Here is a 13,539-nt window from a genome sequence, read left to right as displayed (position 1 = left end):
TTTGCTGATTGTACATTTTTGTGGGGAATTTTGCGATAACTTGAGAATTACACTTGTTTGAATCAAGCCAGCTCATCTAGAATTTATTCTTCAATTGTGTCCTAACATTTACTTCTTACGTCTGTACTCGGAGGGTCAAATAGCTACTGAAATGACACATGCCTCACATCTGTGAGTGTGTTGGGGCCTGGGGGCTTTGGAGGCTCCACCTGCAGGGACATGCATGGAGCTGCGTTCCCACGGGCGGGTCACAGGCTGGAGCGTGGGGAGGGAAGTGTTGGTTTGGCTGGAGGATGTTTCCTGTGGCTGGTCTGGGGCGGGCGTGAGGTGGGTAGGACCCGGTCAGGCCCAGCACTGCCATGTGCACGAGGCTCTGGCACCCTGGCCCCTCAAGGAGGTGGGCTGGGCGGCCCCCAGGCTGTCCTGGCTGGACAGTCTGAAACTTGGGGGGAGAGGAGCTAGCTGGGCACCCCTGCCAGGCAGTCTGGGTACCACCCTTTGCTGGGCTCACCCCACCACAGCCTCTCCCCAGCTGGTGGCATTCGCTCCACTGATGCCTTGTTGTCAGCAGTTGCAACATTTCCAGTGGGTGACTGAGGTCGATCAGTGCTGAGGACTAAGCCCTGTGCAGGGGCCGGGGTCCGAGGCCCCGTGCAATGGGCAGTAGTCTTCACTCTCCCGGCCTTTGCTAAGCTCCTGTTTCACTTCTTGTACCACCATGAAGGGTGAACAGCAGAGGACACGCTGAGAGGCGCTGTGAACGCCTCCAAGGGCTGCCTTCCAGTGGTTTCTGCTGGCGGTGAGGTCGGGGCACGTCTCCTGGGGGTCTGACGAGTGTCCATGAAACGAGGCTCCAGGAGCCCCAGGTGGCGGGCGGCTGCCTCCGCCCTCAGACTGCGAGCTGGGCGGGGCTGGGGGCACAACTCTCGAGTCCAAGGACACACATCCACTCCCAGACTTTCTCAAATATTAACTTTTTAAAAAAATACACTCCACATCACTTGTTAAATGCATTTTGCATTTAAATAGCTGTATTTATTTTTCATGTCCTGACAGTTTAGTTATAATGTGGCAACGGCACAGACAACATGTTCTAAAGGTGTGTCTTCCAAGCGGAAGACAGCAAGCGTTGCCAGTCAGTGCAAGGCCAGCCCGCTGCTCACTGTGGGGACTGGCCGCCGTGCTCCGTGCAGAGCACACTCAGCAGGCTCTCCAGAGCGGCCTCAATGCCCAGCACGCTCAGCAGGGCTCGGAAGCCGACAGCAGCAGTTTCTATGACTCCCTTCTTGTCCAGCTCCAGGGCTGTAAAGAAAACAAACTGGCTAAGAGACGTCCCTGAGACCCCTGTGTCCTCCCTGACTGGCCGCGCTGAAGGGACTGTGTGGGGATCGGGAGGGAAGCACTCACTCACCTGTGGGCCAAAGGCAGACAGGCCACCCCCGTGCAACCAGGCAGGAGGGTCTTGGGGCTATAATGCCCCCACATGTGCTTTTTGAGTGATCAGTGATAAAAATACTTTAAAAACTGATATAAAATGCACAATAATGAGATTTCAACTTCTGATTCTTGTCGTGTAAGACCAGATAACACAAGTAGGCGTGTCTGTCAGGCACGTTATCAGCAGAACACCTATGGGCCCTGCCTACCTTGACGTGGCACTTTGGTGAGAAGATCCAGCTTCGGCAGGACCTTCCCTTCTTCATCTGTCTGTATCCTCCAAACGATCACTAGCTCAAACCTGAAAGGGACGATCCACGACTAAGTGCCTTAGACACCTGGTGGAGAGAGTAAACTGCGGAGCGAGGACACGGCTGCTCCTGAAGGCGTCACCCGTGGACGAGGACGAATGGCCCATTAGATATCACAAACAGGAAAATAGAAACGAAGACGACAGGAGATACTGTCTTGTACCCACGAGGGTCAGTGTGACTGCACACGTGAAGTACAGACGTAGAGCAACAGGAACTGAAAATGATACGAATTGATAAACTCCTTTGAAAAGAACTCGGCAGTGACAGCTGAATGGACCCTGCGATGCAGGGACTGCATTTCTAGGTATGTGCCCAAGGGAAGCTGAGCCCCGTGTGCAGACACGAACAGGAAGGGTAGAGACAGTAGGACAGGACAAGTCAGCCACGTGCTCACGCCCTGAAAAACGCGGAAACACACACATTCACCAAGCAGAGTCTAAGCACTGAGAATGAACGTGCTACAGCTCCACACACCAGAGGGGACGTGTGCTAACTGATTTGTTATGAAAAGCTCCGCCCCAGAGGCCTACGTAACTGTGGCACCATCTTCTGGCGCTCGTGTGCCGTCACCACGCCCGCCACACAGGTACTCTCTCCACATGCAGGCGGCTGAAAGGCCCAGATGAGCGCTCGCTGCCTCTAAACTTCTCTGAAATAAGTTGATCAGAACGCTCCACCTCTTCCTGGACTCCCTTCTCTGGTCCCCAAAGGACCCCTGCAGTGACACCAGCAATGGCTGTGCAGACATTTACTGTCCCCTGCACCCTCCCTCAGCGAGGCCCCCCTCCTGCTTTCCTGCCATTGGTTGCTATCTGTTATTACTCCATAGACATTTTTTAAGATATCACTTAGGTAGTTTACATTTGTCCTCTATTCATAATCCCCACTTTTAACAGGAAACAACACTCTGATTGCTGGGGAGGGACTTGGCTGGCAGGGACAGCCCCGGGTCCCACAGGGCACCTGCACTCACCCAGGCTGGCTGGTGCTCTGGACACTCATGTAGCTGGCAGAGGCCCCCTCCGGGAGGTGCACGGCCTCTGGGTACTTCTCCTGTGGGGAGAAAAAGCATTCACAGAGGAAGTGACTGAGAAGACGTGTCTCTCACGTTCCTGAGAGTCTCAGTTTCGACGTGCCAGTCACTTGTCCAGCACACGGCATTGTGGCGCCCTGGCCATGGCCATCCACACTCATGTGCTCACTGGCGCTGCCATTCTAGAGCTTTCCATGGCCACATGGCCTCCAGGCTGCCGCACTGTCAACTCCCCAATGTTGGCATGTTACAGAACAACTAACTTCCTTCTGGTTTCACCAGCTTATCCACCCAAGTCCTGAAGCCCATGCCCATCCTGCCTCCTCGGTCCCCTCCAACCTGATGCTGCCCCTGGTCTGTCCTTGAGGCCAGTCGTGCTGTGGAGTGTCCCTGTGACCAGAGTTCAACTGACTCACAAAGGTGAGGCCCAGATGACTGAGGTGATACTGTCTGCCAGTTTCTCGCTGTAAAGCAGCTGCTTTTCTCTAGAGCTTTAGCAATTAGCTTGAAGTCTTTCAGACTGAGTCCTGTGGGCTGGCCCCCCACAGCGGACGCCCTCAGCGCATCCCTCCTCACCCTGGCCACCGAATGGCCCTGGCCTGCATGCCGGTAACAGAGGGCAGATGGCGCCCACTCTCCTGTCGAACTGTCCGTTTCCCCCGCTGATCTGGGTAACGAGTTTGGGGAAAGGCAGCTTCATGATGAGCTCCTGCACCATTTTAGAGTCAAAAGCATTCTGTCTGAAACAGAGAAATGAAATGGAATTTCACAAATTTCTAGGCAGGGCTGGTTTTCCCCATGTAGGATAATCTTTCTGCAAATGTCTGCTACTTGGTACCATTCACAGCGGGGCCAAGGAATCTTCAGGATGTCAGAACTGACACCTGAGTTTAGACTTGGCCTTCAGCTCATTAGAACAACAACAAAGCCTTGTAGGAATCTGAACAGAACGTTCACAGTGGGTAGAGGAACGAGCGACCCCATCTTATCGGTTGTTGGAAAAACGTCAGTCTGTTCTTGTGAGAACAGATCGCAGAGCTGGGTGACAGGACAGACACCATTAAGCTAAGCTCCAGAGTGAGATTTCGAGTTCCTAGGATCAGTTTTTGAGACACATTTCTTTCCTTGTTGTCACAGCCCTGCTGCAGAAACAGCACGTAGGCCGATGCTGAACTCAGACTCATGCCCGCGTGTTCCAAACCCAAACCCAAATGTAGCCACCTCCACTCCAGGCCCCATAGAAGGACAGTGAGGTGCTGCTTCATCTGAGAAATGCTCCCTCTAGAAGCCAGTCAGAGAACCTCCCAAGATGGGACCAAGGGCAGAGCCTGTGGGCTACAGAGGACGGGCCTCCCTGAGGCCACAGGCTTCCATTTGGTGGCGTGAGCTCAGCTCTGTCAAATGAGGACTCGTGGGGACAAAATGGGTCATAGCTTTCAAAGGGTTAACCCACATATCAGTGAGCCTGTTCCCAGCATGAGAGTCCAGTGCTCTCAGCTCCATGTGTGAAAGATGCCGACGGAGCAAGAACGTGTCCAAACCCCAAGCTGTTCCGGCCAAATGCTCGGGGGGTGGGGGTGGGGGGGCTGGCTTAAGCTTACAGACCACGTCTCATTTCACTGCAACAGTTTTTATTTGAAAATGTGTACCTTAGGGTTTCAAATGGAAAGTGCTGGCTGATTTTTAAACCTCAAGCTTTTCTATATTAGCAACAACTGTATAAGGAATATAGCGAAGAGTCAGGAATGCAGCAGCGTGTGGTCTGGGCCGCTCCAGCGTGAGGCCCGAGGGGGCACAAAGGCTGCAGGCTCAGCCTCCAAGGGGCCCTCACAGACTCTCCAGGCCTTGTGAGCCACAGGAGGACTTACAGATTGGAAGCTTCCACTAAAAAATAAACTACTCCGTACAGGTTTTCTTTTAAAAAACAAACACCAAAAGTAGAAATGCTGACATTAGGAAGAGGTGAAGGCATTCAGTGTGTTTCTAGAGAGCTTTGAAGGGATGTATGGAAAGTTTCCTTTTACACAAATTAACAATATTGCCCCATTTGTTCAGTGTCATTCACTTCCCTGCTGACCTCACATATGTTCAGAACACAACACAGACAGGAAGAAAGCTGATGAGCACCCTAGGGAGAAAACATAAAGAGCAGAGCGTAGCCACGGTCACTGCTTAGAAACACAGAGTGGGTCTCATCAACGGAAGGGAACAGGTGGCTTGGAGAGAGAAGACAGAAAGTTGTGAAAAATGATACAACTCTAAATGCAAAATGGGCTTGAGCATAAGATTAGCATATTTCAACAGCCACTGAAAGTTTTACGTTACTGTATTAGACAGCAGAATCACCAAGAAAGGGTTAAGATAGATGTCACTGCTAAGAAGGAGATCTGGTCAATATGGTTTAGAACACTTTCCATGAAAAAGCTACCCCCAAAAAAGGTTAGTTGTAAAATTATCAGCCTGATCTGAAAAGCACCTCCGATATTTCACATTCTGCCCCCAATAAACCAAGGCCCAGGTCTGGGACCTAAAGAAAGTGAACGGGAGGGAAGGCCTGTGCATTCGCCATGTCTGGGAAGCCAGGGTGCAGCTCTGTGACACGGGCTTTGCACAGACGGCCCGGCTTCCCCAGGCAGCTTGTCGTGAGCGCCGACTTCATGGCTGTTTGTTCAGCTGCCTGCCATATGGCTGGGGTTTGCACGCAGGACTCCCTGGTGTTTATAACAGGAAAATGGTGGCAGGAAAATGTTGGCAATTCAATATCCAGCCCCAGTAGTATGCCTGAGACTCCCTGCTGTTGGAATGGCTGCTGGATGCTGGTCCCAACAGGATACATTTTTAAACAGAGCTTTAGAGCAAACCAGCCTCGTGTGCATTATCAGTTGTACCAGCCCAAATGGGGAACCTTGAATCCTGAGTATAAATGTACCCTGGAAAGTCCACAGAAAAGTAATTGCGGTTTTTGCAATTATTTTTAACCTTTTAAACCACAATTACTTTTGTACCAACCTAATAATTCTACTTGACTTTAGTATTTTCCCAAAGATTCAGTGATTTTGTTTTTTGAAAATTGGGATATAATTCACATAAAATTCACTCCTTTAAAGTGTATAATTCAATGGGTCTCAGTGTATTCATCAGGTTATATAATTATCAACCCCTTTCTAAACCCAGGTGGTTTTTTTTTGTTTTTTTAAAGATTTTATTGGGGAAGAGGAACAGGACTTAATTGGGGAACAGTGTGCACTTCCAGGCCCCTTTTCCTAGTGAAGTTGTTGCCCTTTCAATCCCAGCGGTGGAGGGCGCCGCCCAGCTCCGGGTCCAGTTGCCGTTTTCCAGTTGCCGTTTTCCAGTTGCCGTTTTCCAGTTGCCGTTTTCCAGTTGCCGTTTTCCAGTTGCCGTTTTCCAGTTGCCGTTTTCCAGTTGCCGTTTTCCAGTTGCCGTTTTCCAGTTGCCGTTTTCCAGTTGCCGTTTTCCAGTTGCCGTTTTCCAGTTGCCGTTTTCCAGTTGCCGTTTTCCAGTTGCCGTTTTCCAGTTGCCGTTTTCCAGTTGCCGTTTTCCAGTTGCCGTTTTCCAGTTGCCGTTTTCCAGTTGCCGTTTTCCAGTTGCCGTTTTCCAGTTGCAAGGGGCACAGCCCACTATCCCCCGCGGGAGTCGAACCGGAAACCTTGTGGTTGAGAGGACGCACTCCAACCAACTGAGCCATTCTGGAGCTCAGCGGCAGCTCAGTTCAAGATGCCGTGTTCAATCTCAGTTGCAGGGGGCGGAGCCCACCATCCCTTGCGGGAGTCAAGGAATCAAACTGGCAATCTTGTGGTTGAGAGCCCACTGGCCCATGTGGGAATCGAACCGGCAGCCTTCAGAGTCAGGAGCATGGAGCTCCAACCGCTTGAGTCACTGGGCTGGCCCTAAACCCAGGTGTTTTCATCACCCTGTAAAGAAACTGTACCCTTCAGCTACCGCCCCTGAACCCCCTCAGCACGCCCTCATCCCCACCCAGCCATAAACAACCACTAATCTACTTCTGTCTCGACAGACCTCCCTGTTCTAGGTATTTCATACAAATGGAATCAGTCATACAATGTGGCCTTGGTGACTGGCCTCTCCAAGTGTGTTTTCAGGGCTCACCCGCGTGTCAGCACTTCACGCCCCTGCTGAAGACTTCCCGCCCCACTGCGTGGGCATGCTGATACGTTTGTTTGTTCATCGGCAGGGCGGCACTCAGGTGGTCTCTACTTTGTGGCTGTCGGGAATAAGACTGCAATGAATATTTGTATACAGGTTTTCACGTGGACAGGTTTCCATTTCTCTTGGTTATATACCTAGGAATGGAACTGCTGGTCATCTAACTACATAACCACTTGAAGAACTGCCAAACTGCCCTAATTTCTTCTGCAATGTTAGAGGGTTCTGATTTCTCCACATCCTGGCCAACACCTGTTATTTTCCTTTTTTTTTAAAAAAAAAAAATTCTAGCCATTCTAGTAGGTGTGAGGCAGTATCTCATTGTGGTTTTGATTTGCATTTTCCTGATGGCCAGCGATGTTCGCACCATTATGTGCAGACGAGTGTTGACCATTTGTACATGTTTGGAGAAATATCAGATTCTTTGCCTATTTTTTAACTAGGTTATTTTCCTGTCTATTATTGAGTTGTAATAGTTCTTTATATATTCTAGATACAAATCACTCGTCAGATACAGGGTTTTCTAAAATGCTCTTCCATTCTGTGGACTGTCTTTTTACTTCCTTAATGGTGTCACTTGCATAAAGTTTTTAATTTTGATGAAGACCAATTTATCTATTTTTGTTCTTTTTTCACTTGTGCTTTTGGAATCACAGGTAAAAAATGCAATCCAAAGTCACAGAGATTTACACCTATTTTCTTCTAAGAGTTTTGTATTTTTAGGTTTTAAAATTGGATCTTTGATCCATTTTGAGTTAATTTTTGTATATGGTATGAGGTAGACGTCCAACTTCATTCTTTTGCCTGTAAATATCCAATTGTTCAAGCACCAGCTGTTGAAAACACTGTTTTTTCCCCATTTATCTTGGCTCCAGTCACATTGTAATAACATTTTGTATCTTTAAGACAGCCTGGTCAAGAGATATGTGAGATCACTGAGATCAACTGTGGGACAAAAACTCATCCCAGACTTCTCAACAAATGGTGCTGGGGACAATTTACTTAAGATGGATCATAAATATAAATGTAAGAGCTAAAATTATAAAAGTTCTGAAGGAAAACGTAGGAGAAAAATCTTTGTAATCCTGGGTTAGCCAAAGATCTTTCAGATACAAAACAAACAGCAGGATCCATAAAAGAAAAATAAACTGGGTAATTGAAAAATTCATTTTCTCATAATTAGAAACTACTGCTTTTCTCTTTTTGAACAAGGAGAGTTTAATATAAAGCTTTTTGAGCCCCAGCAAAACAAGCTGTGGAGAGTCAGCAATATTTTACATACAGATTTAAATACTTTGATGCTTTAGAAATTTCAAGTTGTCTTGTGCTTTTTTTTCTTTACAATATTTATATAAGAGTGGTACTGTAAAGCTAAAGTCCTATTTCTATTATGATAGTTTTTCTAAGGTTTTTATTAAAATGTAGCTAACATACAATATTATATTAGTGTCAGGCATACACAATAGTTATTCAACATTTATATACCTAAGGAAGTGATCACCACGATAAATCCAGAAACCATCCGACACCGTACCTCGCTATCACAGTATGATTGACTATATTCCCCATGCTGCACATTACATCACCATGACTTGTTTTATACCTAGAAATTTGGACCTCTTATTCTCCTTCACTCCCCCCACCCCTTTTTAAAACTTTTCTGTTATAGTTGAAGTTCAATATTATTTTATATTAATTTTAGATGTACAGCATAGTGGTTAGAAATTTACATAATTTAAGCAGTGATCCCCCTGACTAGTCTAGTCCCTACCTGGCACCGTACATACTTATTACTATGCTATTGACTATATTCCATATGTTTTATGTTACATCCTCATGACTATTTTGGAACTACCAATTTGATCTTCTTAATCCCTTCCCCCTTTTCACCCATTCTCACCCCCTCCCATCTGGCAACCATCAAAATGTTCTCTGTATCTATGAGATTGTTTCTTTTTTGTTTATTTTGTTCTTCAGATTCCACATATAAGTGAAATCTCATCACATCTGTCTTTCTCTGTCTGACATACTCCACACAGCACAATACCCTTCAGGTCCATCCATGCCACCGCAGATGGCAAGAATCCCTCCCTTCCCTGGCCGAGCAATATTCCATTGTATTTATGTACCACCTCCTCTTTATCCATTCTTCCATGGAAAGACACCCAGGCTGCCTCCACATCTCGGCCATTGTAACTAATGCTGCAATGATCATATGATGCACACGTCCCCTAGAAGTAGCATTTTGGGTTTCTTTGGACAAATACCCAGAAGAGGGATGACTGGGTCCTTCGTTGTCGTGTTATAGACTTTGTTTTAAAGTCTATTTTGTCTGGTATAAGTATTACTACCCCAGATTTTTAGTTTGTTTCCATTTTCATGAAACATCTTTTTCTATCCCTTTACTTTCAGTCTGTGTGTGTCTGGAGATCTGAAGTGAGTCTGTTGTAGGCAGCATACTCAAATGTAAGGGTTTTAGTTTTTTACCCATTCAGCTCACCGATTTTTGGTTGCAGCATTAATCCATTTAACATTTAAAGTAATTGTTACTGCCATTTTATTATTCATATTTTTGAGGGTGTTTTTGTTTTTGTTTTTGCCTTAAAGAAGTCCCTCTAAGACTCTTTGTAATTCTAGTTTGGTAGTGATGAACTCCTTCAGCTTTTTGTTGTCTGGGAAGCTCTTTATCTGTCCTTCGATTCTAAACCATAGATTTGCTTGGTAGAGTAATATTGGTTGTAGGTCCTTGCTTTTCACTTGGACTATTTCATGCCAATCCCTTCTGGCCATACATAACTATGTATGTTGAGATATTAGCTGCCAGTCTTATGGGAGCTCTTTTGTAGGTAACTGCTTTTCTTATGCTGCTTTTAAGATCCTCTCTTTGTCTTTAACCTTTGCCATTTTAATTATGATGTGGGTTGGCGTGGGCCTGTTTGGGTTCATCTTCTTTGGGACTCTGCGCTTCCTGGGCTTATATATCTATTTCCTTCACCAGGTTACGGAAGTTTTCAGTCATTATTTCTTCAAATAGGTTTTCAATTCCTTGCTTTCTCTCTTCTCCTTCTGGTACCCCCATGATGTGAATATTGTTATGCTTAATGTTGTCCTGGAGGCCCCTTAAATTGTCCTCATTTTTGTGGATTCTTTTTTCTTTTTGATGTCCTGGTTGGGTGTTTTCTGCTACCTTACCTTCTAAATCGCTGATTCGGTCCTCTGCTTCATCTAGTCTGGTGATTCCTTCTGTGTATTCCTATCTCCACTTTTTTTATGTTTCCTGTCTCTTTGGTGAAGTTCTCCCTGAGATCACCGAGCATCCTTATAACCAGTGTTTGCACTCTGCGTCTAGTAGATTGCTTTTCTCCATTCTGTTTAGGTCTTTTTTGGGAGCTTTGTTATCTGGGACATGTTTCTTTGTCTCCCCCTTTTGGCTGCCGCCCTGTGTTTGTTTCTATGTATTAGGTAGGGTGTTATGTCTCCCGGTCTTAGTAGGGTGGCCTTAGGTAGTAGGTGTCCTGTGGGGCCCATGGTGCAGCCTTCCTGGTCACCAGAGCCGTGCATGTCCTCATGTGGCTGTGTGTTTCCTCTTCTTATAATTGAGCCTTGGTTGCTGTTTGCACATCAGTGGGAGGGACTGACCCTCAGGCTGACTGGTGCTGAGGACTGGCCGTGACTACAGTGGAGGAGCTGCTGTGCAGGGGCTGCCCCTATGGAGCAGGGTTCACTTTAGCAGGGCTCTGGTGCACACCCAAAGTCTACCCTTTGGGTGTGTCGTTCTTGTAGGTGGTCAGATGATGTTTGGCTTAGTCCGAAGCTGGTCACTGAAGGCCAAGTTCAACGGCAGCCTGTGTCCTGCCCTGGGCCACCTGGCAGTAGCCACAAAGCAAGCCGCAGATGGCTGCCACCAGCATTGTGGAGGAAGTGCCTAGCGTGGGGCAGGAGGCCAGGAAGGCCCAGGGAGGAAGGAGTGTAGTGAACTCGTGCCTCTGTCAGGGGTGCTGGGACAAGGGTGTTAGTGCGGTACGGGGCCTTGTGAAAAGCACCCAAGGTGGGGAGTGGGACTCGGGTACAGGCAGTTCCTCAGGAGAAGCAGGGAACCAGGAGCTGACAGCTGGCACTGGTGCGTGCTGACTGGAATGACCAGGAGAGGAGGGAGGAGAAGGCCACTCTCAGATCATCACAGGGACAGGCTGGGTGGGTAGCAGCGGGGCAACAGAGACGTTCAGTTGAAGATCGACATGCACGAAAGGGAGACTGCCCCCGAGGCCGGTTTAAATTTAAACCTAAGTCAGCCCGCACTCAATGATGGGTAACACCTGGTGCCAATCACAGTTCTCCAACTCACCCAAGAAAGCAGGACCTGCTGGCCAGCCCTGTCCTGTGTCTGCGTGGGCCTCCTCAATGTTCTGGAACACTCCCTCTTGGTTAGAGTGATCCCTGCTTGTGAGGCCCTGGCCTCCCACAATCCATGCACTGTCTCCCTTGAATGAAGGACATCAAACTCAGGACTAAATCGTATTGTCATTGACTCAGCACCTGGCCTCCAAGGAGTAGGTGCAGGAAGAGGGGAAAAGAGCCCACAGCAGCTCGAGGAGGCGGCCCACGTGGGGGTCCACATGACACAGACTAATGATTTCCTGGGTTCCGGGAAGGGTACGTGTGCATCTCAGAGGGAGGGCTGTCGACCAGAGCACCCCAAATTCTGTGACAAGTGTTCCAGTCCTTCCCAGCGTCAGGCCGACAAACATTTATGACATCAACAATGATCTGCTCTCATTTTGAAAAAGAAACCGACACATTAAGTGGCTCCTCTGTGCCAGACGTGTGTGCAGTTTCTTTCCACCATTTTATGTCTGTCTGATTACCATGATAATCATGCTATTACGTATAGTGCCAGGGGCTCCAGGCCTGTGGCCACTCTGCCTGCGTGGGACTTGTCACCTCCCTGCAGGCTCACCCTAACCATGACACCCACTCAGTGGGCATTTCTCCAAATAGGGCCGTGCTCCTGCTTTCCCCAAACCTGAGCATCCCAAGCAGAAAATGCCCCTCCGGAGCCGCCGCTCCCTCCCGCCCTCGTCTGCCCCGCCCTAGGTCTTGGCAGGTTGCAGAGTGCAGGCCTCTCAGGCTGTGGCTAGGCCTGTGCACTTCTGACGTCTCCCGATGTCATGTGGGGAGTGTAATGGAAGTGCTGCTACACCGGTGCCCAAAGTCACCCTTTGCCCTCTGGAACCGCTGTTTTCTGGGCATATCCTGAGACCAGACCACTACCTGGCTCCTCGTTGGACATCCGCTCACCACATGAAGGCTGCCAAAGGGTGACTGTCTGTCTCCCTCACTCCTTCCACATCGACTGGTCACTTTCCACCTAAAGAATGAGTTCTTATCCAATGGACATGCATCCTATTTGGGAGACCACCTCAGGGATACTGTGGATGCCTGATCATGGCATTGTACACCAGAAGCTAAACATTAATGAATGCCAACTATAATTTTATATATATAATGTGATGGTTCAGTGTGAGGTCGGAGGGATAGTGGATGGGGGGAGGGGGGTTCACAGTGTGAGGGATATAAATGATGAACGTCTAAGTATTACCTTGTCTTGTACACCTGAAACTAATAAAAAAAAAAAAAAAGAATGAGTTCTCCTTCTCCCCTATTTATTTTAGATCGGCACTGACTCATACATTACTCATTTACTCAGCAGGAATCAGTGTTTCTCCAAGGACCCAAGGGCATTTAGAAACCAAGACCTGGGATCATGTCTCCCAGGGCTGTAGGCTTTAGGCCTCCTCCTGGGAAAGTGCTCGGAATGACAGGTGGTGTGACACATGCTCCAACTCACACACCCCAGCCCCCTCCACATCCTCCTGTGTGCACGTATTAGGAAACCCAGCGTGAGATCACCCCGACACCTGAGTAACCCCCCCCAGGGTCCTCCATGTACTGGGTCAGCCAATCCATGATCTCCCAGAAGTCCCCCACCCTAGGCACACTGGCACCTCAGACAGGGAGGAGAAGGAGGGGGCAGGAAAGCACATTACCTGTTAACAATCTCCCATGCATACAACCATGTACAACACTGCAGACATCCACCTAGCACTTCCTGAGAGAGTGTTCTGGGCAACTGCCAGACAGGGGCTCTGTCCCCTTGGTCAGAGAAAGGGCTAGAGTTGTGAGGAGGGGTCTCAGGCCACAACAAACTGTCGCAGGGAACGGATGACTACTCTAGGGCGGTTCTGGAGGGCAAACCCTTCGCATCACAACTGTCTGGACTAACAAAAACGGCAGGCTACAGCATTCGACATCCCATTAAGAAATTTCCTGATTAGCACAACAACCAGAAAGACGGAAGCTTCTCATTTTAACAAAGTGCACTCAGGACACACCATCCAAGTGAAATTTTAACAAACCCCCCAAGCTACAAGACTGGATAAAAGGAGCCCTACTTTTAAATATTTTGATGACATAGAGGATGGAAAGACCGCATTTCCAAGTCTAATGGTCCAGTTTTTCTAGACTATTTATGTGGTTTAAGTAAACATCCCCTGAGGTAAGATGAAGTGC

The 13,539-nt window shown here is 48.2% G+C and overlaps 1 protein-coding gene across 1 annotated transcript in view; it reads right to left on the bottom strand.

Annotated features, from left to right (window-relative positions):
• Positions 1-1,006: 1,006 nt before the first annotated feature.
• Positions 1,007-13,539, bottom strand: part of CENPP (centromere protein P) — a 237,788-nt gene continuing 225,255 nt past the window's right edge. The window contains exons 6-8 of the mRNA XM_081065631.1: positions 2,725-2,804; positions 1,647-1,738; positions 1,007-1,302 (exon numbers count right to left, since the gene is read on the bottom strand). Coding sequence (XP_080921757.1) covers positions 1,160-1,302; positions 1,647-1,738; positions 2,725-2,804 — 315 coding nt within the window. The 3' untranslated portion in view covers positions 1,007-1,159. The remainder of the gene's footprint in view (positions 1,303-1,646; positions 1,739-2,724; positions 2,805-13,539) is intronic.

This window comes from Rhinolophus hipposideros, assembly GCF_964194185.1.
Source record: "Rhinolophus hipposideros genome assembly, chromosome: 11".
NCBI lineage: Eukaryota > Metazoa > Chordata > Mammalia > Chiroptera > Rhinolophidae > Rhinolophus > Rhinolophus hipposideros.
Note: the sequence above shows the minus strand (reverse complement) of the source record. Positions and strands in the feature narration are given on the sequence as shown.